Source organism: Diabrotica virgifera, chromosome 7 (genome assembly GCF_917563875.1).
Source record: "Diabrotica virgifera virgifera chromosome 7, PGI_DIABVI_V3a".
Lineage (NCBI taxonomy): Eukaryota > Metazoa > Arthropoda > Insecta > Coleoptera > Chrysomelidae > Diabrotica > Diabrotica virgifera.
Window position 1 is genome coordinate 6,372,649 of NC_065449.1, and position 27,529 is coordinate 6,400,177.

Genomic DNA, 27,529 nt, shown 5'->3' on the forward strand with positions numbered 1-27,529 from the left:
TTATTCCAAATTTTCATTTTGTCTATAATAATATAATTAACTAATAATAATACTTAACTAAATTAAACTAATAATAATAAACTATAATTAACTGTTCATATAGGTAATAAGTAATATACTTATGTTATTACATACTTCGCTACTATCACTTATTTACTTTTCGAATATTTCAATAGGTCTGTGGGATTCGGATTTGGTTCAACCCTTACAAGTTGTTGAAAGCTGCCCTTAATCGTTTCTATTTGGGAAACCATCCTTAAGTCAACATTGAATTGATTACAAACTTCTTTAAAAACTGGATAGAGGTGCTGAAGTTGACCGTGGTCCAAAGTGGGAAAGAAATGATGTAGAGCGTGGTCTCCAAAGTTCGTCAGCACTAAGAAGTGAGACCCAGTAATTTCTTTTCGGTCGAGTAATGCATCCAATTGGCCTAGACCCCAGTCGAATTTTTTTCCCCTTAAAAAATAAAAAGATAATTAAATATGCTCATACATAAGTCAAAAAATAAATATTGAAGAATGATTATCATAATTGGGCCAGGGTTGTTTCGTGACAGATCAAAGTAAGTCCACGGATTTTCAGAATATACAGAGTTGGGAGAAAGTATGGAACCAAGCAAATATCTTTGAAACGAAAAGAACAATATTTATGAAACTTTGCATGCAAGTACAGTGACGCAAAAGGCATCTGATGCAATATTTTTTGTTACTACTCCACTTCCGGTTTCACCGGAAATACCCTTAACTTATTTACTTTAAATGGGACACCCTGTATATTTTTGTAGATTTTAAAAGAACTTTTTATTTTAATTCATACATACCAAGTTTGGAAGAAAAATACTATTAAAACAAGAAATAAATCTCTTTACAGTTAAAAAATAGGTTAATTTATTTACGTTAGACCAATGATATTAAAAATAAAAAAAATAATTTCAAATGTTGAAAATGTTTGCTGTTCATCTTCTGACAACGTGCAAGATATAAATTCGTGAGAGATTTCTCTCAAGATTTCTCACCGTAATCACATTCATCAATTATTCTTTGTCTCAAATCCTGCAAGCGTGTTGGTCGCCTAACGTAAACACGTGATTTTAGATAACCCCAAAAAAAAGTCTAACGGGTTGAGGTCCGGAGAACGAGCGGGTCACTCTCTGAATCCTCTACGTGCAATCCATCGATTTTGAAAATTCACTATCAAAAAATGAAAATTCACGATAACCGATTATCATTAATATTTCAATACGATATTTTTCACTTAAATGAACCATTTTTAATACAACTTATTTCTGTCAATTAGTTCAGTAACAGTTTTACAGTTGAGTCCGCGAGTCTTTACCCGTGCGTCATTAATACCTGGCGAGATAAAACACATACTTTTTATCTAGCATCATTCTCTTCCACGCATGAAACTCATGACAAACCAGCTGCCGTTTGTTATTAAGTAAAAACACATGTTATTTTTATGAACCATCTAGACTCAGTGCATTGAAAAGAGATAGGTACAAAAAAGACGATTCGATATGTTTTCATATTTTAAGCACAATTTGTTTGACGTTTCTGCTTTGTTTACTTTTGTGGCTGCCAGTCAGTTGAATTTTTTGCGGTTTTTGTCGAATTTTTGCGTTTTGAAGTTTCTTTATATTACACAAACAGTTGTTTTCACAACTAATTTTATATTGGGCTTTGAAATTTTAAGGTAAATAATTATATTTTGGCAATTAATATTTAAAACATACAAAGCTAACGTCATTCACACAGTAAAGAAATGATTGTGTTTAGATTTCCGTCAAAGTGAAGAAAATAACAAAAATAAAATATGTTATTGAATTTATTTATAAATTGTTTATTTATTTATTAATCAATAATAATAAAAGAATTTATTAAGCTACTTCAAATGTAGCTGTAATTCTGCACAAAAATTTTGAAGCAAAACTTACATTTGACATTCTACTAGTGAGCACGTAAAGGTTGGAATAAATTCATTTTCTCGAGAATGGAAGATTTTGGAAAAAAATCCCGAAACAGGTCAATTTTTATTTTTAAATTGCGACTTTTTGGCATATATATCATACTAATGACGTCACCCATCTGGGCGTGATGGCGTCATCTACGATTTTTTTAAATGAGAATAGGGGTCTTGTGATAGCTTATTTGAAAGGTAATTCAATTCTCTATTCAGTAATGTAAACATTAACATAATTGTTTATACAGGGTGCACAAAAAAAATTTTTTTGGATTAAATTTATTGACATAAAAAGAAGAATGTGTGTAATTTATTTAATTCAAAATACATTTTACTCCTATCAGAAAACAGGAAATAATGTTTATTTGACAAATAAATATTGTCTTTTGCTTAAATTCAGTATTAAAGCAGCCACCCACCTTCCTCTTGACAGTTTGAACATTTAATTTAAGCGAAAAGCAATGATTATTTTTCAAATAAACATTTTTTTCTGTTTTCTGAGAGCAGTAAAATGTATTTGAATTAAATAAATTACTTGTATTCTTCTTTTTATGTCAGTAAATTTAATCTAAAAAAAATTTTTTTGGACACCCTGTATAAATAATTATGTTAATGGTTATATTACTGAATAGAGAATTGAATTACCTTTCAAGTGAGCTATCACACGACCCCTATTCCTATTTAAAAAAATCATCGATGACGTCATCACGCCCAGATAGTCCTGTCGCCAGGGGGGGTACAACGGCCTCCTTAATTCAGATGGACTTACCCAAGTTTTTTTTATATATTTTGACCCGCAGAATACGAATTTTTTGGGTAACAGTTGATCCAGATGTCGATAAGATTGTTATAGACAAAGAACTTGAGGAATTACATAACAGCGATTTCTCGCAAAACAAAACATCTTTTTGTATTTTTTGGGTCATTTTAAGCAAAAAATATTCCTACAAGTTTTTTCGTAGAATGCATAGTTTTCGAGATAACCGCGGTTAAACTTTCAAAAAATCGAAAAATTGTAAATTTTAAACCCGAATAACTTTTGATTAAAAAATAAAGTAGCAATTCTGCTTACCGCATTTGAAAGTTTAAGTCAAATTATATCGGTTTTGATTATTTGCATTGCTAAAAATTTATTATTTTATTGTTAAACAAAGCTGTAAACTGTAGTAAACACCTAGTATGTGAGTGATGTTTTCTATGATTTCTCATTTAAAATCGAACGAGTAGGTAGAGTAGCTACAAGTGCAAGCGAGGCAATTTCTACGTAGCATGCGGTAAAACGCATGTATTAGGCACGGGAAACCTATGTGTTTATAGATTAGTTTAACAATAAAAAAATTAATTTTTAGCAATGCAAATAATCAAAACCGATATAATTTGACTTAAACTTTCAAATGCGGTAAGCAGAATTGCTACTTTATTTTTTAATCAAAAGTTATTCGGGTTCAAAAATTGCAATTTTTCGATTTTTTGAAAGTTCAACCGCGATTATCTCGAAAACTATGCATTCTACGAAAAAACTTGTAGGAATATTTTTTGCTTAAAATGACCCAAAAAATACAAAAATATGTTTTGTTTTGCGAGAAATCACTGTTATGTAATTCCTCAAGTTCTTTGTCTATAACAATCTTATCGACATCCGGATCAACTGTTACCCAAAAAATTCGTATTCTACGGGTCAAAATATATAAAAAAAACTTGGGTAAGTCCATCCGAATTAAGGAGGCCGTTGTACCCCCCCTGGCGACAGGACTACAGATGGGTGACTTCACTAGTATGATATATATGCCAAAAAGTCGCAATTTAAAAATAAAAATTGACCTGTTTCGGGATTTTTTTCCAAAATCGTCCATTCTCAAGAAAATGAATTTATTCCAACCTTTACGTGCTCAGTGTATATATTTGATAACGTCAAATTTTATAATAAATGATCGGTACAGTAATCTGAACGAGTAATCGGAACAGTAGCCACTTTCTGTTAGTAGGGCTTTTCATCGATTGTCATTTGTTTCGAGCTTCTGTCATATGTTGTATAATCCCTGTATAGTGTGTATAATATTAGTATACACGGATTATACGAAATATGACAGAAGCTCGAAACAAATGACTGTGAATGAAAAGCCCTGTTGTTGTTGCGTGGAATAGATTTCCGACTTATTTCGTATGCTTTAAATGATGACGCACGGGTAAAGACTCGCGGACTCAACGTACCTACTACACTAAATTCAAATAAGTCATGCAGTGCATGTAAACAACAATTTTAGTCTACAATATAGATGGTACTCGTTTATTTCCTACTACGTTGTATTAATACAAAAAATTATCTATAGACATTTTTTAACAAATTTTTTCTACCAAATTTGGTATGTATGAATTAAAAATAACAAGTTCTTTTAAAATCCGCAAAAATATACAGGGTGTCCCATTTAAATTAAATAAGTTAAGGGTATTTCCGGTGAAACCAGAAGTGAAGTAGTAACAAAAAATATGGCAACAGATGCCTTTTGCGTCACTGTACTTGCATGCAAAGTTTAATAAATATTGTTCTTTTTGTTTCAAAGATATTTGCTTGGTTCCATACTTTATCCCAACCCAGTACGTAATATAATCCGCTAAATTCAAATTTCATACTTGCTTTTGCGTCAGAAATGAGGGGAATTTGTTATAGACAATTCAATTGTTTAAATCAGCGGTTCTCAATCTCTGGTACATTATTTACGGTGATAAACAAAACGCAAAAACAGCTAAAATCACCACTATTATAGTTAATTAGATTCCCTAGCTAGATAGGTGGGTATTTCAGTTAGGTGGTACCAGAAATAATAAAAAGTATTTTGTGGTACATGACTCAAAAAGGTTGAGAACTACCTACTGGTTTAAATGATTATAATTTGTATGGGTGATTCCATTTCAAAACACTCAATTTTGGATCAAAAAACTTTTGGATCTCCGATTTGTCTGAAAATTGATATATAGCATCTGCGGGATGTAGAGATAAAACATTTAAGGTCGAATTGTCTTCTTCTTTTTTTTTTCAAAATATTATTATAAGCGTTTTTACAGTGATTTGGTATTTATTTAAACAAATTTGCATTTTCTATCGTAAAGTATCAATGGAAAACATAATATTTAATAGAAGGGAATCAAAAATGACATTATATGCCATTACTCGTATAACAAGTTATCTTGATTCAAAACAAGTTTTTGATCAAAGTTTATAGTGTAGAAAACGTTAAAGTACCGTTTTTTTCATTTTCCTCCATTCCCAAAATACGTCATAATCGATTTGGCTGAAAATTTGCCCACAGATAGCCAAAACATAGGACTTTAAGTGGTTAGAAGGATTTGAATTATATTACCATACTAAAAAACTTACATGCAATATCATAGCCAAAAATATAGGCGTCTACTGTAAGTACAATTAACTCGGAAAATATCGACCTCATGACAAAAATTGTTAAAAAGAAATTGTAACAATTGTAAATACGATTTATTTGGAACAATTTCAGTCCCTACCATTTTAAAAAAGTTAAAAATGGCGGAGAAATTGAGTAAAAACGGCTCTCCTTTAAAATCAAGATGGCGGCTAACGTAACGGAGGAATTCATTCGCGATTTTAAATTTAGGCTACTATTGACCCCCCTAAAGATTAGAAAAATAAAATTTTTGCCGGCCCGGCATGCAAGGTCAAATGCTATCCCGACTGCACTAATATACTTTTGAGTCTGATATTATTGCATGTAACTTTTTTTGTATTGTAAAATAATTCAAATCCTTCTAACCACTTAAAATGTTTTGGCTATCTGTGGGAAAATTTTCAGCCAAATCGATTATGACGTATTTTGAGAATGGAGGAAAATGAAAAACGGTATTTTAACGTTTTCTACCTATAAAATTTGATCAAAAACTTGTTTTGAGTCAAAATAACTTGTTATAATGCCAGATAATGACACTTTTGAGTCTCTTCTATTAAAATATTTTTTTTCTACGAGCGTGCAAAAAAGTCTACTTTTCCGCACGCGTTTTAGTTTGGAAAGTTTTACTTTTCCGCATTACTTTTTCGCACTGAATTTACATACATATTTACAACAACTCATAAAAATGTATTCTTTCTTTACCTGTTTGCTGATTTTTCCGGTAACAGATCAAGATTATTGACGACGTCGAGAATAGATGGGGGTAGTTCTTCTTCACTTGATGCCATCTAAATCACTGAATTATTTAAAAATTCATAAGTAAAGATGCGTGGAAATTTTAAAAAGTGTGACGTGCTTTTTGACAATAATTGCTTTGTTTGACATCGTTGCTATACTATAACTTTAAAATATTAAAACCTGTAGTGATATTATACACCATTCATTACTGCATAACAGGTATTTAGGCACCGCATTCATTGACTTTAATTTAGGATTATTATAACTTATTAGCGTTATTTTTTAATTCAATTAATTTTTTATATTTCGTTTTTTTAAACGCTCGTTGAAAAACATATTGTTCATAACTCTTGCGGAAAGTCTCTTTTTCGCACTTGACTGCTTGCAACGCAAACTGCAGTAGCTTGCGGAAAAATATGACTTTCCGCACTAGTTACGAAATAGTTATTTATGAAACAGTTCGTGAAGTAGGTATGCTTTTTGCGAACGCACGCGATTTTTAGAGCTCGAGCGACAACGGAGCGAGTTCTATAAATCGCGTAAGTTCGCAAAAAGTACTTCACGCACAGTTTCATACAATATTTTATCTACGATAAACAAATAGAAAAAGCTGTAACTCTTCATCACTGGAATTCATTTCTATTCTACAATTTTTAGAACTTTGACATTTAAAAATTCTAATTACTTTCAAACCACAAAACTGTCAAAACTTGTGTTGTAATTCATTGCTCATATTGTCATCACCATGACAACGCGAAAGTTAAGGATTGTCACCACGACAACTCGAAAGTTATAAACAGTGCGAAAAGTAAATCCCATTTAAAATACATTGTTACTTCACGCACACTTCAAATCCTTCACGCACTGCTATCTATAATGACAGTTTTCACAAACTAAAAACTTAGGTATACATAATATGACATGGAGTAGATAAATAACTATTTCCATTGATACTTTACGATAGAAAATGCAAATTGGTTTAAATAAACACCAAATCACTGTAAAATCGCATAAAATAACATGCGCTATTAGTATAATTTGGTCGTCTGGGAAACAAAGAGTATAAAGTGCATGGTCATTCAATGGGAGTCCCATGTTTTTGAATTTCCTTTTTAGTGCAGTCAGTGAAGGTGGATATGAGCTATTACCTCTGATTTCGTTGAACCTCCATCGATTTGCATGAAAATTGGTGAGTGATTGGACGATATCTCAAGGAACAAAGGTGACGTGGTGCCAACTTGCGCTTTTATCCTGGGGGTGGATACCACGACTTCTCGGGGGTGAAAATTATTTTATTAAAAATAACCCACAATTCGATAGAGGGGCAAATTCTAAGCAAAATTTGTTACATAAAGTTATTAAAATAAATTAAAACGTTTTGAGTTATTGAAGATCAAAGATTTTAATTTTTCGTGAGAAAAATGCACCTTTTTAACCGACTTTTCATAAATTACACAAAAACTATAAGTTTTTCCAAAACAGTTATTATTACCCAAATTGAAGGTAATAAAAAATGAACTAAACTCCTTACTAGGAAAACCTTTTAATGTTACTAAAAGTGAGTTATAGGTAATTAAATGTATATTTTTTTCGGCGAGTGTCCAAATCTAAGTATTCAAGCTTAAATAACGGGAAAATGATGCATTTTATAACATAAACGTATTAAACATTTGTGAAAGTACTTAGAAATACCTATCAAATGAGCCCCGGAACAAGTTGATAGCATTAAAAATTATGTTCCAAAAATTTTTCAAAATTTATTTTTTTAAATTTTTTCCAAAAAAATGTTATTGTTTTTTTAAATAACTCCTTAAATTTTTACGGTATAAGGTTTACGTAAAAACTATTTAAAAGGTAATTCGTGGACTATTAAGACACGTTAAATTTAATCTTTTAAACCCCTTATTTTTTTTTAATAAAAGGTTAAATGCCCCCGGTTACATGGTTCTCACAGCAAAATTTAAGATTTAAACGTTTCTATTTCGATTATTTTTTACCCTACAGAAATAGTAAAAAAGGTATAGTGTTTGATATAGATAAAGAAAAAATTAAAATTTGGTTAAGTATATATATATTTTTTAGATATATTGAGTATTTTTGGAGTTATGATCAAAAGAAAATGAAAATTACGATAATTTTTAAAATTAGTTTTTATAGAGTTTTATAGAGTTTTTTAAATCACATCTGTTTTTCAAAAATATGCATTCTAAACTGGTCAAAATTGTTGAAAACGTTACTTATGCTAAGATAAAGAAATAATTGTAAGGATTACTATAAATTTAAATTTTTGTGGAAATGGCATATGTTTCATTTTTCATTTTTTCCTAAAAAATTCGAAAGGGTTCTCTTATTTTCATCATAATTTTCTTAATTTTGATGCTATTACCTTCTCCTAAAAATCATTTGATAGATATTTCAAAGTACTTTGATAAGTGTTTAGCAGATATATTTTATAAAATGCATCGTTGTCCCGTTCTTTAAGCTTGAATACTTAGTTTTGAGTACCCGTCGAAAAAAATATACATTCAATTACCCATAACTCACTTTGAATTAACATTAGGTTAGTTCTTTAAGTGAGGATAGTATTAGATTTTTTATTATCTTCAATTTTGGTAATATTGACTTTTTTGAAAAACTTATAGTTTTTAAGTTATAATAAACTATTTTTAATGGTAAATAAGCCATAATTTTACCAAAAAAAAGAAGATTTTATTAACGTTTCGAAGCCCAGATCGGGTTTCGTTGTCAAAATACAAAATACTAGTAAAATAAACAAAAATGTTGTTGCTAAGTAAAAAAATTCTTCTAATAATTTATTTAATCTGATTCATTTATATTGGCGATATCATTTTAAAGTCTTCTGCTTTAAAATGTATAATATACGTCTGAACTGCCAATATAAATGAGTCAGATTAAATAAATTATTAGAAGAATTTTTTTACTTAGCAACAACATTTTTGTTTATTTTAGTAGTATTTTGTATTTTGACAACGAAACCCGATTTGGGCTTCGAAACGTTAATAAAATCATTTTTTTGGTAAAATTGTGGCTTATTTCCCATTGAAAATAATTTATTATAAAAATGTCACAAGAAAATAGCTTCAGAACAATTTTAAGTTATACGTGAAAAACAGCTTTAAAACATGCATTTATTGATTTATGTTAATAACTTTATACAACAACTGTTACTTAGAATTTGTTCATCTATCGATTTATGGTATTATTTTTAATCAAATAATTTTCACCCCCGAGGGGTGGCATCCACCCCAGGGTAAAAGCGCAAGTTGGTATCATGTCACCTTTATTCCTTGAGGTATCCTCTAACTACACACCAATTTTCATGAAAATCGATGGAGGTTCAACGAAATATTTCCAATTTTTCAGAGCTTGTTCCAAATGTATTTTAAAAGTGTATGAGTGAGGCAGCATCCTTGTTTGAGCCCTTTATTTGTCAAAAACCCTTCGGTGAGTTTCTTTCCTTGTTTAATTTTCGTAGTCGTGTTGTTATAAAATAATTTATCTATTAGATACGCCTATTTATATTTTCCAGAGATAAATCGATTCCATGAATTGCGAATTTCTAGTACCGGTCACACGCGTCCGTTTGGGTAGGGCAACAGGATAATTTATCGCATAACTTGTTTGTTTCTTTAATTTTTAAGCATTTTTGGCACTATATTGCTAAATTGTGAGGTATTCCAGTACTGAAAGTTATTCTTGCTTTAAGTCGGTAAAGTACACCGTTTTTATTTTTGAAGATATTCTTCTTTAGCGGCGAGTCGATTGAGGGTCAAATTGTACATAAATCTGCGCGCCTGCGCACACTGACAATATGTAGTTCATTGCTAATCTTTCAAGATAGGTATGTATGTATCTGTAACCGTGCAAATAAGTCATTAAAAGAATATATTAGTGTTTTTAGGAAATGGATTATTTATTATAATTCTTGTGTTTTTGGATTTGTGTTTCTCTGTAGTAAAATAATAAAATATTATGTAAGCATAACATTTTTACACTATACGTCGCCGTCTTGTGTAATTATATCCGAAACTTGCATGTCAATTCCTATGGCCTCGCTGGAGTAGTTATTAATGCGTTGGTTCTGAGATTAGAATGACGCGGGTTCAATTCCTGGGCGATTCATATTTTTTTTATTTTTGGTTGTTTTAGTAAACATTTTTTGAAAGTGGTATATAAGAAAGTTAGTTTGATTTTTAAATAAAATACAAATAACCTGTTAAGTATATTTACTTCGTTTAAATTACCTATTATATAATAAAAGAATATCTTCTTACGTGCAGACAAAGTACACACACATTCTTTTTTTTTTTTCAAATTCAAAAAATGAAAAAATTTTAAATTTTTTTAAAAATATGGTTAAATTGAGTTACATCGTCTTAATTATCTGAGGAATCGTATTCGTTTGCCACGAGAGTTTCTGGACACCCTGTATATACAAATAAATTCAAATATACAAATATCTGCTGAACCTGACAAAAAGTTTGTCGTACAAAAAAAAGTGTAATTAATTGTTAACTTACCTTGGCGCATCTCCATCGTGAAACACGTCAGGGTGGTGGTGACCAGCGTTCAGTCCTACAAAACCCATAAAAGTACCCCCGCAGACAAGGACGAAATTCCACATTATGAAAACACTTAACAAATCGTCTTTTCCAAACACATACATGCAGATTGGAAGAAGTAGGCCTAATAAATCAGTAAACCTCAATTCCTTGTATTGGTTCGGCAAATTAATTATTCTAAAAATTAAAAAAATATATTTTACGTAAAATTTATACAGGGTGGGCCAAAGAAACAGTCCAATAGTCCACCTCGATATTTGGGAGTAGTTATTAGATTTTAAGGAAATGCCGAAACAGGTCGATTTTTATTTTTATATTGCAATGTTTTGACATGATGTGATAGTTCATTTAAAATTGTGTTCAATTCTCTATTTATTAATATAAATATTAATATCATTATTTATACAGGGTGACCAAAAAAATAATTTTTGAATTAAATTAATTGAAGCGAAAAGACAAATGTATGTAATTTATTTAACTCAAAATACATTGTACTGCTGTCAGAAAATAAAAAAAAATTATTTCACAAAATAAACATTTCTTTTCGCTTAAATGAAATCACAAATAGTCTCCCACCTACCTCTTGGCAGTTTGAACATTTAATTTAAGCGAAAAGCAATGTTTATTTGCCAAATAAACATTTTTTGAAGTTATACTTCTTTAGGCGCGATTGAGAGTAAAATTTCATAATACTGCGCGCATGCGCACACAGACAGTATGGCGTTTATTTGATAAATCTTTCTAGTTATGTATAAATATATCAGTGCAAGAAAAGGTGTGAAAAGAATATATTAGTGTTTTTAGTAGATATATGTATTATAATTTTTGTGTCTTTGGATTTGTCTTCCTCAGGAGTAAGATGAGTATTATTAAAACATGTTATTGTATATTTATTACACTTCACCTTGTCTGTTTGTTACCGTGAATTGTCATTAGGTGCGTCCGAACCGATACAGACAGAGTCCTCGTAGCGTATTTGGTACAGCATTCGGCCAGAGATCGAGAGGTCTTGAGTTCGAGTCCGGAGCAATTCTATTTTTTTATTTTTTTGACAGCGGTAAGCATAAAATTAGTTTGGTGTTTAAAAAAATTAAAACAAACTGTTTAAAGTATATTTATTTTTAAGAAATCATATAATAGAAATATAACTTCTTACGTGCGTACAAAGTACACACACATTCTTTTTTTCTTCTATTTTCTGACAGCAATAGAATGTATTTTGAGTTAAATAAATTACATACATTCTTTTTTTGCGTCAATTAATTTAATTCAAAAATTATTTTTTTGGCCAACCTGTATAGATAATAATATTAACGTTTATATTACTGAATAGAGAATTGAACACCCTTCCAAATGAGCTACCACACTATTCCTATTCCCATTTAAAACAATTATCGATTACGTCATCACGCTCAGATGGACGACATCGCTATAGTATAAAATATATGTCAAAACATTGCAATACAAAAATAAAAATCGACTTGTTTCAGCATTTCCTTAAAATCTAAGAACTATACTGCCAAATATCGAGGGGGACTGTGTTCTTTGGCCCACCCTATATATACCTACCTAATACTACAGCTGTCAGAGACCAAAAATTCCATTGAACCTCTAAAAATCATACGATCAAGCTGAATTTTTGCTCAGACTAGGACCCCAAAAGAACCCAAAAAGTTTGCTACTCCTACCCCGGGCTTCCCCCCTCCTCGGGGGCACGGAAAACATGTTTTACCAAGAATTTATACGCCTTAGAGAAAAATATTTCAAACAAAAAATGTAGCTGAGATAATTTTGAACAAAATGTATGTTAGCACTTTTTATGTAGAATGGACCGTTCTCTCAGAAAAAACGCTTGAAGCGACCGGCGATTTTGAATATTAAACATTTTTTTGAGATGTCAAAATTGACAATTTCAGCAAAATTCAGCTTGTTCGTATAATATTTAGAAGACAAATACTCTGACGACTTGATCATAATACGCAGGCTATCCAGAAAGTACGATACCTTTTGGAATAAAAAAAAACAAGTACAAAAAAAGATTTTATTATACCTACATCTGAAAGAGACACTCAATAAATACTATTTTTCTACATATCTCCCGACAAATTCATGCACTTAACATAGCGGTGAACTAGCTTTGAAATACCATTTTCATAAAATTCTGTCGCCTGAGACTTCAACCAGGTTTTCAACGTCGTCCCGTAGCTCAGAATCGTCATCAAAGCGCTGTGTTGCGAGCCAGGTATTCATTGCTCGAAACAGGTGGTAGTCACTAGGTGCAAGATCAGGACTATAAGGCGGATGAGAAAACATCTCCCACTTGAATTGAAGAGACAATTTCATCAGTCACAATGCTTGGCCGTCCACTTCGTTCTTCATTGTGTACAATGGTTCGTCCATTTTTGAATTTAATGCACCATTGACGCACTCCACCTTCAGTGATCACATTGTTCCCATAAACAGCATAAAGGAACCTGCAGAAACCTTATGGGAAATGGCTCTCTGTCAAATGCTCTGAAACTTTGGGTTCTGGTAGTCCTTGATGTATAGAACAAAAGACTCAATGGGCGTTTGAATTGGAATAAATTCATTTTCTCGAGAATAGGCGACTCTGGAGATAAATAACAAATCAGGTCGATTTTTATTTTTAAATTATAATTTTTTGACATATATATGATACTAGTGACGTCATCCATCTGGGCGAGATGGCGCAATCGATGATTTTTTTTAAATAAGAATAGGTGTCGTGTGATAGCTCATTTGAAAGGTGATTCAATTCTCTATTCAATAATATAAACATTAACATAATTATTTATACAGGCCGCCCAAAAAAATTTTTTGAATTAAATTAATTGAGACAAAAAGAAGAATGTATTGTTATGCTCTACTTTATCTCTTTATTTTGATTGATTAGCAAATTCTTAATTTAATTAATTATTCAGTTACTTTAATCACTGCTTATGTAAAACAAAACTAAATTTCAATTAAATATTCCAATAAATTTTATTCTCAGGGCTAATTTTCTATTTGATACAATACCTATGATTTGTGGCTTCTAGTATTTCTAGTTGCTTACTTCTTCCAGAATAGAACAGGGAAATTAAAGAAATTCAATATCATATAAATGTAATATATTATTCATTTACCAAATAAGCCGTGTACATATGATTTAAAAAATACTAAATTTAACTTTGTTGCAACAATTTCTTACTTAATAAATCAAACTTTAATTCTGATATGTCTTTGTTTTAACAAAAAAATTTATTTAAATAAATTATTTTTTTTTATCATACTAAATTTAATAAAATTTACTTTTATTCATTTGAATTGAATTCTTAAATTTGAAATGATATAAATATAAGTAATATATAGTAATGTTCAATAAACACATAAGCAAATATGGTTTTGATATAACCAAATTATCTCCATTCCGACTAACCTTTTTGTTTCTTCACTTCCTCTTTTTCTGGATTGCGTGGTTCTCGATTCTCCCAACGTACTCTCTGGATGCTCTCAAAGACGAAGTCCCTCTCGTCCCAAATTGCTTCCAAAACAACACAGAGGAACTTGCTCGAATTCTCTTACTCAATTTTCTCCTTGCTCGATATCTTGTGCAAATAGATATCAATCAGCTACTCATTCTAGACAAAACAAAGGAATCTCCCTCGGACCAGGAAAATTAACTTTTCAACCGGTCGACAATTTGGTTTCAACTTGATTCTGCTCGCAAAGGCCGATCACACCACTTTACACTGATTTCTCACTTTTCAAAACTCTACTGCTCTCTTGAGATATCCATTATACAGTGACCTTCTCCTCTCTCGCAAATTCAGACTCCAACTTTCTTATCTCTTTCGCTTAAATTAAATGTTCAAGCTGCTAATATATAATATATAAGAGGCAGGTGTGTGGCAAATTTAACATTGAATTTAAGCGAAAAACAATATTTATTGATCAAATAAACATTTTTTTCTGGTTTCGGAAAACAATAAAATGTATTTCGAATTAAATAAATTATATACATTCTTCTTTTAGTGTCAAGTAATTTAATTCAAAAAAAATTTTTGAGCACCCTTTATAAATAATATTGTTAATGTTTATATTATTAAATAGAAAATTTATTAACCTTTCAAATGAGCTATCACATGACCCCTATTCTTATTTAAAAAAATCATCAATTGCGCCATCACGCTCAGATGGATGACGTTACTAGTATGATATATATGCCAAAAAATTATAATTTAAAAATAAAATCGACCTGATTTGTAATTTATCTCCAGAGTCGCCCATTCTCGAGAAAATGAATTTATTCCAACTCAAATGTTCTCACTGTACCTATAACTTCAGAGGCTTATATCTTAAAACCATGATTTTTGGAGCTATGCGCCCATTGAGTCTTTTGTTCTACACATCAAGGACTACCAGAACCCAAAGTTTCAGAGCATTTGACAGAGAGCCATTTCCCATAAGGTATCTGCGGGGTCCTTTCCCGATAAATTTCAATTGGTTTGTTGTTTTTAGCCAACAAAAACCGTTTTACGCATCTCACAACTGGCGGGATTTTCTATCGCGGCACACATTTCAAACAGCTGTTGTAAATTAACGAAAGTAGACAGTGACTCCGCGCTGGCGCGGCTGGACAGCTACTGATTACTGAACGTAGGAACGCCTCAACGCCACGATGCTAGGATGATCGCGCTAGCCCCGCCCCTAGCAGCTACAGGTCAAAACGTAACGAAATTCCTATATACCTAGCCCTCGTATAAAAAATGAGACAATATATAAATATGATTTGTCTCTATTACAATGAAAATTTTAAAACCTATTTTACCTTTCAATAGCTGGTTTATGGAAAAATGTTAACCACATTATTGGCGCCAACATTACTGACACAACCTTTTGTAATGGTTTTTTCTCCACTGGCAAATAATTAAGAAGTGGTTCGAACATAGAAATTTCCAGATCTGTTATAGTGTTTGTATACAAATGGTGACTTAAAGCATGGCTTATTCTCCATTCCCTACAACAACATTATTAATTATATAAAGTGATGAGTGCGCTAATAACCGGCAAAATATGGAAAACATAATACGTTGTGAAATAAAAAGAGGTGAAACTAGTAGAGGTGTAAAATTATCGATAGCGACCTATAAATTTACATTCACAGTTTCCCACCTTTAGACGTATTGGAGGAGTATGACAACTAACGCTGTGACATGAGAATTTTATAAAATTAATTACATTAACTTACCTCACTCACCTAAGCCAGGGAAAAATAAAACTCGGGTGACTTCATACAGACCAATAAGCCTGCTACCTGTTCTATTAAAAATCTTGGAAAAACTTCTCCTTAAACAATTATCCCCAGTTATAGAAGAAAGGAAACCAATTCCCCAACACCAATTTGGGTTCAGAACACAACACGGAACGATAGAACAGGTAAATAGACTGGTAAAACACATCAGAAGTGATCTAGAAAATAAAAGGTATTGTTCTGCTGCATTCCTGGACATTGGTCAGGCCTTCGACAAGGTATGGCATGCTGGTATACTCTTTAAACTAAAGAAAAACCTTTCCCATCACTTTTATCAAATCCTAAAAAGCTATATCTATTTCCAACCGACATTTCCTAGTCAAGCAGGATAATGAATACACAAGCCTAAGACCAATAAAAGCCGGAGTACCACAAGGAAGTATCTTGGGACCGACATTGTACTTGCTCTACACTGCTGACCTACCCACAAGTAACAGAACAACGTGTGCAACTTTTGCTGATGACACTGCTGTACTAGCCTCTCACCATGATCCAAATACAGCATCCAGAACCCTTCAGAAAGACCTTAATAATATACAAAGATGGCTTAAAAAATTGAAGATAAAGGCGAATGAGAGTAAATCCATCCATGTAACCTTCACCATGAAAAGACAAACATGTCCATCTGTAACACTAAATGAAACGCAACTCCCCACAAACCGATACTGTCAAGTACCTAGGAATCCATCTTGATAGGAGATTAACTAGGCAAAAGCACATTTTTACAAAAAGAAAACAACTAGGAATAAAATTCCGAGAAATGTACTGAATCATCGGTCGTAAATCTCAACTATCTCTTGAAAACAAACTGCTGATATATAACACCACTGTGGACCTATGGTATCCAACTTTGGGGGGCAGCCAGTCAAACTAACCTAGAAATACTGCAGAGATTCCAGAACAAAGTCCATAGAACAATGCTGAATGCCCTTGGTACGTGCCAAACTATGTGATAGAGCAAGACCTCAATGTGCCATCCATAAAAACAGTAATAACAGAAAATTACAAAAAATATTCCAAGAGACTAGAATCTCACCCAAACGAGTTAGCCAGCAACCTCACTGATGACCACAATGATGTACGACGCCTGAAGAGATTCAAAGTAGTGGACCTAGCAAGAAGATTCGAATAATCTGTGATAACTTAACTTATTTTTAACTTGTTTTAATTTAATTTATGTAAAGAGGGTGATCACTGGATCTCCCTCTACAGGTCAAATTTTCAATTTTTGTCGAATAATTTACCTATTGTTCTTAGTTAAGGACAGATTGTAAATATTTAAAACATAAAAAACTTACCTCACTTGAAGCAATGAAAACTGGAAATAATACATTCTAAAATTATCCTTCATATGGAAATAATTATGGGCAGCTACCGTAACCATTCCTAAAGACACACCACCAAATACACCCAATCCGAAGTTCCAAAATTTCACTGCAAAGATTGAAAACAAAAAACTCAACACCAACAAAGAATCTATAATAAGCTTTGATTTGGTGTAACTTTCCTTGGGACAGTTTCTTAAAACTGGTTGTATTTTCTTTTTTAATATCCTATATAATCCATCTTCTTCAAACGTATAGGGAGAATTTCTCTCTGAAGTGGCATTTTTAACAAAATATTTTTTGAGTATTTCGTTTGGAAATTCTGTTAAGTGGTGGACTTCAAAAGCTTCTGTTATATCAGTACCCTAGAAAAATTAAATGTATATGTAGCCAATAATCGAATGAAAAAGAACACAGAAATAACAAAAACAATAAACATTCGAAAGTTGCAATATTTCGACCATGTAATGAGAACTCTACTGGACAAACCGCCTCTGTCAAAATGCCACCGAAATGGGTGATACTGAAACCATAAACATCCCAAGAGGAGTTAGACAAGGCGTGTACTATCACCATTATTATTCAACTTGTACTTTGAGGAAATCTTTGCACGAGCTCTAGACGAAGCACAAGAAGGAATAAAAGTCAATGGAAAAATCGTGAACAACATGACGGGACTGATTTGGATCCCAAAGCTTAAATATTTCAGATACAACATAACGTAGGTACTTAAAACTATTACTTTTCACAATCATTTCACCATTTAAAGTTAGATATTTTATTTGTAGTCTTAACTTTAACATCTGTTCGGGAATCCTTATTTCTTCATTTTAATATTGCTATGATTCTACTATTTATTTATTTTCGGGTAGAATAAGCTTTAGACAATTTAATTATATTTAGTTATTTTGGTATGCCCCCTGTAAAATGACGCGGAATAACCTTCTTAATGTCAATTTTTTAAATTTATCCACAAGCTCAAAGCTTATCGCTTTCGGTACGCATGTATAAAACTGGACATGCGTTAAGTACTTTAAGGACAAGGTACCACTACTGTGATTTCGCTTCAAGCTTTCAACGAAAAAGGTACTCCCTTTCGTGATCTTGACGGTACCGTCCCGCGTTCCACGTGCATCGCGAATTCCATGGAAGGAGTCCAGAATTGAGTCACCCATTGGATCTACAAGTTTACCATATCCTAAACATCACCGATTTCCAGGTAAGCGATATTGTGCAAAGCTTGTGGAAACATAATTTTTAAATTCTATTTTTTTACAACTCAGTTTTCATATTTCCTGCAGTTTTCATAACATTTTGAAACAACATCTTTAAACATAAATGAGAAACGGCAAGAATTAAAAAGCAAAATAAATGAAGCAACAAATGAAGTGGGTAATAGGAAAGAAAAAACAACAAAAAGAAATAAAGACTGATACAATCAAGCCAGAGAGAACGCTAAAAAACTCCGTAGAATGACATGGATCAACAACCCGTCAGAACAAAAACGGGAAGAATACAAAATAGCAAAAAAGAGACAACGCTGCAAATAAAAAGAAGAATGACTGGTTAAATGAAAAGCTAGAGGAAAAGCAGGGGACCGAAAAAATCATAAAATAAAATAATTTAAATTGTTAAAAAGTTAGGTTTTTTATCTATTTTAAATATCTGTTGAATTTAAAATATTGCAGAATAATCAGATGAAAGAAATCATTAACGACAACATGTGTTGGCTTACTTATGAAGCAAAAACCTCAATTTTTAGGCAGTCAAAAAAAAAAAGGATCAGGCCAAGAAATCCAGTAAATAGAGATTCTTGTATGCCTATATATAAAACTAGATTCAGTTAAATTTTTAGGCAGTTTAATATCTACACACACCCAAACTTATATGGAATCACCATGTATTTCAAAGTAATATTTATTTCTTTTGAAAAAACTTGTTATTGTTGCGAAGAATAAAAGTTTTTATTGAAAATAAACAAATATATAAGACAACCGGATAGTACAGCTCGGTACGGTATTATAGGTTATTTGCTGAGTTGCAAATTGAACGAAAATAAATAAACTAACTTTTGCGTCCAAAAACGAAAATATGCCTCATGTGGGGTTATAGAACTTACAACGAGGAAAGATTATTGGTCTTGTGGAGAAAGTACCTAATGTTCTCAGAGGGACAGCTGTAGAGCTAGGCGTAATACAGGGCATTCTGTCCAAAACCTATGCTAGCTAACCGGAACTGGAAAGCTCAAAAATAAAGCAAGGGAAAGTTGCCAAAAGTAATAGCGGCTCTCCACGATCGTTTAATTGTCCAATCTGCTGGAAGACACCCAACCATTTCTCACCTGCAGCTCCAAAGGCAGCTTTTGAAAGTTACAGGTGTAAGCGTTTCGGTTGAAACGATAAGAAGAGTTCGTACTAAGAAGTATACAGCAAGAGACAGTTATGGGTTCCTGAGTTATCCAGGCAGCACAAGATTGATCGCCTAAATTGGTGTCTTCACCACCAAAACTGAATCCACGAAATCGTGTACTTAGAGGTCCAGGAAGACAAGCAAGAACGAAAACTGTCAGATCTGTTCACAAATATACGAGGGGAAGTGTAATTAATGTTCTGGAGCAAATGTCCCAGCAACTTTAACTGCTCACAGGTATGTTGATAACCTGTAGTCAAGCTCTGGAGAGGTGCAACAGGAGAAAGTTTAATTTTATTGCATTATAATGGACCTCTACATACCATTAGAGTGACTACAGACATCACTGAAGCAGAAGGAATCCCTTGTTTGGAGTGGCCTGCTTGCTCACCCGAGCTTAATCCTATAGAGTATTTGTGGGATATGCTTAAAAGAAAAATTAGAGCTTCCCGGGATAATCCACAAAACACCGCACGGCTAGTACAAGCTGCTCTTAAAGGATGGAGCAACCTGCCACAACAAAGTGTTGATAATTTGATTAGGAGCGTGCCCCGCAAATTGAATCTTGCATAAGGACTAGGGGTGATACCACTGACTACCACAAAACACAAAAAATAAAAGAATGTGTGTGTACTTTGTACGCACGTAAGAAGATATTCTTATATTATATAGGTAATTTAAACGAAGTAAATATACTTAACAGGTTATTTGTATTTTATTTAAAAATTAAACTAACTTTCTTATCTACCACTTCCAAAAATTTTTTATTAAAATAACGAAAAATAACGACCTTCCGTGTGCTTCCGTTCTCTGTCGCACCGCTCTGCCAACTACGCCATCGAGCCACTTGAATTGACACGTAAGTTTCGGATATAATTACACAACACGGCGACAAACTGTAAACATGTTATGCCTACATATTTTATTATTTTACTACAGGGAAACACAAATCCAAAAACACAAGAATTATAATAAATAATAAATTTCCTAAAACCACTAATATATTCTTTTAATGACTTATTTGCACGGTTACAGATACATACATTGTCATACATACCTATACTTCGTCTAATTTACTAACCGTTGCACGTCATCCGCGTCATAGCCCGTGACGTCGCATGATACCAACACGAAATATTTAGGCGGTAGGTGTGTTCTTTTTTAGAATCACTTTGCCGAGTATACTGGAATTACAGCCACTAGACATATTTTATTATATACGCGTAGAAATTATATTTGAAGATTTCTATTAATGTTAACCTAAAGAAATACACAATAATATGTTTCATTTAATTTGTATAAATGGATTATAAAGCGTTTTTATGAAGCACATTTGTTCGGAACACACTGTAACTGTAATCGAACGATGGTGACATTTTAGAATAAATTGGTAACATTTATTTGACAGTTGCGGTGATGACACTTCATATTTGTTTATATTCTTTACTATAAGTATCTGTTTTATTATATTTACTGTTTTTATTATTTACTTTACTATAAAAAGATCCTCTACTATAAAAATATAAATTTCACCTAATTTTATCACGACTTGGAATAATCGAGGTATCTGACAACTTTTTTAGTTGTTATTGTAGACATATACAAAGAAACCTACCGGCTTCATGGCAAGATTCGGAGCCGTTTTTTAATTATTAACAATGCAGTGCAAAAACGCTTGCACTGCAAATCTTACAAGATTATAACTTAATTCTTGTTCTCTATTTCTTAAGTTTTTACTTATTTACATTGAATATTAATTTGTTTTGTTGAATAATCCACGTTTACAATAATTATGTGATCTATTTGATTTAAAATGGATTCAGGATTTTTTTATACTTTGGCAACTATGTCAACTTAGATCTCTGGTGTAGATAATGACGTGCAACAGTAAGTAAATTAGACGGACTGTATATTGAAATATTAGCAATGAACTACATACTGTCAGTGTGCGCAGGCGCGTGGTTGATGTACAATTTTACCCTCAATCGATTCGTCGCTAAAGAAGAATATCTTCAAAAAATAAATAAAAACAATTTAAACATTATTCGTTTTACATTTAAATTTTGTATGCTATTGACTAAAACAACTACTTTCAATTTGTTTGTTAAATACTTTATTGTTTTGTTTAATTGTTATGTATTTGTTATTAATATGGCTTTAAAATAAATATTGTTTGACTTCGTGTGTTCGTTTTTTTAAATACGCACGAAATAATAAGAAATATCAGATGATTCCATATAAGTTCGGGTGTGTATATGTATTTTCAGGGAAAGGTAAATATCAGTTTACAAATGACAAAAAGTGCGATTTTAGAAAAACTGACTATTTTTAAACAGCTGTATTTTCGAATATACATATTTTAATTTACAAATGATCGTTTGAAAGATATTAAAAAACCCTTTCATTTGCCGGTTTCTCATTTTTTTTTCTAGTTCTGTTAAATTTTGACAATTAGGTAAAAATCATACAATTTTGTTAAGTTTTCTTTTCGTTCTTCTTAATAAGCTATAAAATACAACATACATTTTACGGATTTACAAATTATTTGATCAAAAAGTTGATATAGGTAACAAGAAAAATGGGACTGTGATAAAACTTATACACTGGACTCAGGGATAGGTCTTCAAATATATCGTAAAAAGGGCTATTTTTGACCCTTTTGAAGGACATATCTCAGGTCCAAGGTCACCTAGAGGTATGAAAAAATAGCTTACGTTCTTTAAAGGTAAAATATTGCAAAACCTTTAAATTTTAAAGAACCGCTTGGATTGACATGAAATTTGGCATACACATAGCTAACAAGTCAAAGAAAAAAAGTGATATTGTGTCAATATGTGTTTTGCCGTAGGGGTGAGTTTCACCTCCTTTTGGGGGTGAAAAATATATGTTCGAAATAAGTCCGGAAATGGATAAAATGACTAATTGTAAACAACTTATGTTCTATAAAGTTTTTTCACCAAGTTAACACTTTTCGAGTTATTTGCGAGTGAATATGTTAATTTTTCTACAAAATAACCACGTTTTCAGACGGTTTTTCGCAAATAACTCAAAAAGTAAGTAATTGGTCTAAAAAAATTCTTATCAAAAATATAGCACGTAAAAATGTGAAAAACATGGTGTATATATTAGGTCACTATACTTAGTAGAAGCAGAGTTATAGCTAATGAAAAATAGGTTCATATTCGTCAAGTTCCAAATCGAATATTTTAACGTGCCATAACCAAAAAACGAAGCACTGTTTTGGGAAAAACTCATTTTAACTTTTTTAAAGTTTTTAAAAAATGCTTATTTTTGTTTTTTAAAAAAAATTTTAGCATCAAAAGTACCTAAACAAGTTACGCTCAAAATAAAGTTGGTCCCTTTTTTGCCAAGAAATCGGGAAAATCACCCCCTAATTAGCATTTCAAATGAACTTAATATTGTTACCACTTTTTTTACAAGTTTTTTACTCGCGTATGTATTGATCATATGATCTGTAAGTTTATTTTTGAAAGAGCTGTAGTTAAAAGGGCTTGAACGAGTCACTTATCACGAGTGTATGCAAAAGAAACACCGAATCTTAACCAATTTTTATCTTATAGAAAAACAAAAAAATACAAAATATTCAGAAAACTAAAGCCGACTTTTTTATTGTTTAAGATTTTTGGTATCTCTAACAATTTTTAAGTTATTTTGAAAAAAGCATTTTTTTCAAAATTAAAATTTTTAAAAATTTTACTTTAAAACCAAATTTCTTCAAAAATAAGCACTTTGAATCGATGAAACTTACAGATCATATAAACACAACATAAGTGAAGTATCTTGTGAAGCGGTAACGATTAATTTCATTTAAGTTGCTAATTGGGGGGGGGGTGATCTTCCTGATTTTTCTTGCCAAAACAAAAGGGATCAACTTTATTTTGAGCGTAACTTGCTTACATTTGGTGCTAAAAAAATTTTTTTATATGTAGAAACAGAAATAAAGCTTTTTTTAAACACTTTAAAAAAGTTGTAATGTGTTTTCCCCAAGAATGCTTCATTATTTAGATATTTCACATTGAATTATTCTATTTGGAATTTTTCGAATATGAACCTATTTTTCATTAGCTATAACTCTGCTTTTGCTAGGTATAAAGATCTAATATATACACCGTTTTTTTCACTTTTTTATAGGCTATAGTTTTGTTAAGAATATTTTTTTCGACAAAATGCTTACGTTTTGAGTTATTTGCAAAAAACCGTCTAAAAACATGATTACTTTGTTGAAAAATGAACATATTCACTTGCAAATAACTCAAAAAGTATTGATTTGGTGAAACTCTATAGAACAAAAGTTGATTAAAGTTAGTCAGTTTATCCATTTCGGGACTTATCTTGGACATATATTTTTTCATCCCCGAGATGGGTTGAAATTCACCCCCAGGGCAAAAGCACACATCGGCACCATATCACTTTTTTTTGCAATGCAAGCGGTTTCTTTAAAATTTACAGTAAAAACCGTGAAAGAATGTACTAAATAAGCGAATGAATCAAAAAACAGAATGTTAAGAAAACATGAGTCTATAGTTAGGTTTTAATTTCAGTATTTTATAAATGCTAGAATATTCCACAGGGTGACGCAAACTTTGAGAAAAATCACAGTTTGATTGGTACATTCGGTATACAATGTTAATTTACCAGTCTAGCAACAATGTTATTACAGCGATATTGTCAAAGAATAAGGCTATAACATATATTAAAAAAATCGCTTAAATCGGACAACAGGTTTAGGAAATTCGAGACATCAAAAATGACCAATTTTTAAGGTGGTGCGTTAATTTCTTGGAGAAGTGTATCTATATCGAAGCATATTATGTATGTATGTATATTACCTTTGTTAGTGTAAGCCAGTCAGAACCTCCCGGATGTTTGTGAATAAAGTCAGTTAAATCATAAATTTTATCATGTACTCTCCATAATCCTTCAGCACCATCATCTATCTGTTTCTCTTTTATCCACATATGCGTCGTCACAACCCTACCCTTACCTCTAGAAGGAATTGGTTTTATCCCTAACGATGATGGTGGAACAAAATCTGTATTTGGCGGCATTTTTTGTCTTCTGATGGTAAAATTATTTGGCAAAACTATTTTGTTCTATTGCTAATTAGTTGAAGCGAAGCAAGTTCCAAGCTATTACTGATAAGATAGTATTTAACCCTTGCTGTAACTCAAAACAAAAACAATCAGTATTGACGTAGTTATCTATCACTGTTTACAGTTGTAATTACAAAAATAGTATTGTTTGTTCTTTGCAAACTGTTTATATCCTAAATATTTATCTATATTTACCAAAGTCAAAGAAGTTCATCAAAATCACTTTTCCTTGGTGACGGGGGAGCTACGATAACCCTTTATAGGCCAGCTTCGTATTTATAGATCACTGAAAATTTCTTTCAATCCTTAAAATTTGTTTAAATTTAAAGGAACTCTTTCAGCGATATTTCAGGCTATAATAATTGAATTATAATTTTTGTTGTATTATAGTGTATATATTTTGTTGTAATATAAACAGTGGCGTAACAAACTCCATCGCCCCCCCCCCCGCAAAATTGGAACTGGGGCCCCCTTTAAAAAATTACTAAATGCTACTTGCTTACAAAAAATCTTATGTGTTATAGTGTTATAGCACAGTAAATGAACGTGAAATACGGCGATACCGTGTAATTTTCAGTAGTAATTGCACAAGAGCTCTAAAATTCTATATTAATTTTAGAGATCGAGTGCAATTTGTTGCGATTATTTCATGAATAAAACTATTCAAAACCAAAATTTTATTGTAATTTATTTATGTAAGTACAAATTAGTACAATTAAACACACAGTTGTTATAAATATTTGACGGTTGAAAGTCATCACTTTTATAATTTTTAAAATATGAATTGTCATTAATGTCATTGAATGTATTTTTTCATAGTAACGAAGGGCATCTGACGTAATATACTTGACGACGGGAAATTATCAAAAATTATCGGGTATAATATCACAAGAGAGTGAGAATAAATTGAAAATAATGCGACAGTTTTTCGAAAATTTGTTGTCTGGCAATAGACACGAAAGCCCGCAGGGTTCGAGTGGCTATTGCCCAATGACAACAAATTTGAGTAAAAATGAAGCATTATTTTCTTGTATACCAAGAAGTGTACCTTTCTAGTGTACCAATAAGTTTTCAATTTAAAAATCTTTTAGTAATATTTTTAATATTTTCAATATTAATAATTTACTATTAGGATTGAAAACTACTTCGTCTTTCAATGCCAGATGGCGCTAGCCACCTACTATCATCACTTCAGTTGCAATGAGTGGGAGAACCTCTCGATACGAATCAGTTAAAATATGGAGAACAGTGCCTACGTTCCTTCCGATGAAGGCTCCAATAAGAGCCGAAAATCGCGATTCAAGGGACTGGACTGCACTCCGTATTTTAATTGAAAAGTAAGATTGTTTTGCCTTCGCATTGCAACTGAATAAAAATGGTATACATTTTTATTTTACATTATTTTCTTATTTATTCTTGCTGTCGTGTGATATTCGTAAGATTATTGATTATTTTTTAATACGTATATTATGGATATTTTCTTAAATGTGACAGTTGTCAAAACTAGGAAACTGGTTGCCATTAAACAGAAACAATCTACTTAAAAAAATTCTATCGGTAATTTTCTACAGTAGATAATTCTCAGTATAATTTTAATCTGATTGGACATAATTAAACACGTGATCAAATATCTTACTATACGATTGGAAGTTAAAATCATCAAAAAAATCAGTTTAATTTTTATTTCTGTAGCTTTCTATTGGTCAGAATCTCCTATGAATGAAATAATCAGTGTTGCTCACCACCGAAGTGGTCAAGTCAATACTTTTTGAGTTATTTGCGAGTGAAAATGTTTATTGTCCAACAAAAAAACTACGTTTTCAGTTGGTTTTCGCAATTAACTCAAAGAGTAAGTATATGACCGAAAAAAATATTCTTAGCAAAAACGTAGCTTTTAAAAAAATGAAAAAAATTAAGTCTATCGACCCAGTAAAAGCAAAGTTATAGCTCATGAAAAATTGTTCTTATTCGTCAAATTTCAAATCGAATATTTCAACATGAAATAACCAAAAAATTAAGCACCTTTCGGAGAAAACTCATTAAAACTCTTTTAATCATAATAGTCTCCCATTTTATACCGCTTTCGTGGCTTTGGGATTATAGCAGGGTAGTCTGCTATATCTAGGGCCTACGGTATACAAGTGTAAAACTTTTTTAAAGTGTTTAAAAAAGCTCTATTTTTATTTTTTATAAAAGTTTCTTGCATCAAAACAAAGCGAGTTACGCTCAAAATAAAGTTAACCTTTTTTTTGGTAAAAGAAATCGTGAAAATCTCCCCCTATTTAGCACAAATGAAACTAATCATTACCGCTTTACAAATTACTTAACTTTTTTTTATATGACCTCTAAGTTTCACAGGTGCAAAGTGCTTACTATTAAAAGGGTTCTAGTTGAAATAAGTGCTTGAACGAGTCATTAATCACGAGTGTATGCAAATTTTGAACAGCCATATCGTTCATCCTGAAGAAAAGTGACACAACTCAAAAAATGTATAAACCGAGTTAACTTGTTAAATTGACTCCAAATACCCTATACTTTTATCAGGAAAAATGTCACATAGACGTTTACTTTCAATTTAGAAAGATGGCGGTAGTGTCATTGTCATTATTCTTTTGATGGTAAAATTGATACTTTTATTCCGGAACAATGACACTTTTCAGTTAAGCTC

The 27,529-nt window shown here is 31.6% G+C and overlaps 1 protein-coding gene across 2 annotated transcripts; it reads right to left on the bottom strand.

Moving 5' to 3' along the window:
• Positions 1–25,199, bottom strand: LOC114330842 (cytochrome b5-related protein). Of its 2 annotated transcripts, XM_028280260.2 has the most exons (6): positions 25,057–25,199; positions 24,598–24,928; positions 17,312–17,703; positions 15,531–15,719; positions 10,658–10,876; positions 1–456 (listed from the first exon to the last, which is right to left on the bottom strand). In XM_028280260.2, the coding sequence occupies exons 2-6, from the start codon at positions 24,814–24,816 to the stop codon at positions 150–152; spliced, it is 1,326 nt and encodes a 441-aa protein (XP_028136061.1). In that variant the 5' UTR covers positions 24,817–24,928; positions 25,057–25,199; the 3' UTR covers positions 1–149. The 2 variants fall into 2 exon arrangements, with proteins under 2 accessions (XP_028136061.1, XP_028136062.1); XM_028280261.2 differs by lacking the exon at positions 25,057–25,199 and having other exon boundaries at positions 24,598–24,987.
• Between the last annotated feature and the right edge of the window lie 2,330 nt (positions 25,200–27,529).

Coding starts and splice junctions, on each gene's coding strand:
- LOC114330842 (XM_028280260.2), bottom strand. CDS start 24,816: ATGCCGCCAAATACAGATTTTGTTCCACCATCATCGTTAGGGATAAAA. Junction 17,704..24,597: donor ACTGGCTTACACTAACAAAG/GTAATATACATA, acceptor TAATTTTTCTAG/GGTACTGATATAACAGAAGC. Junction 15,720..17,311: donor TTTTCATTGCTTCAAGTGAG/GTAAGTTTTTTA, acceptor ATGTTGTTGTAG/GGAATGGAGAATAAGCCATG.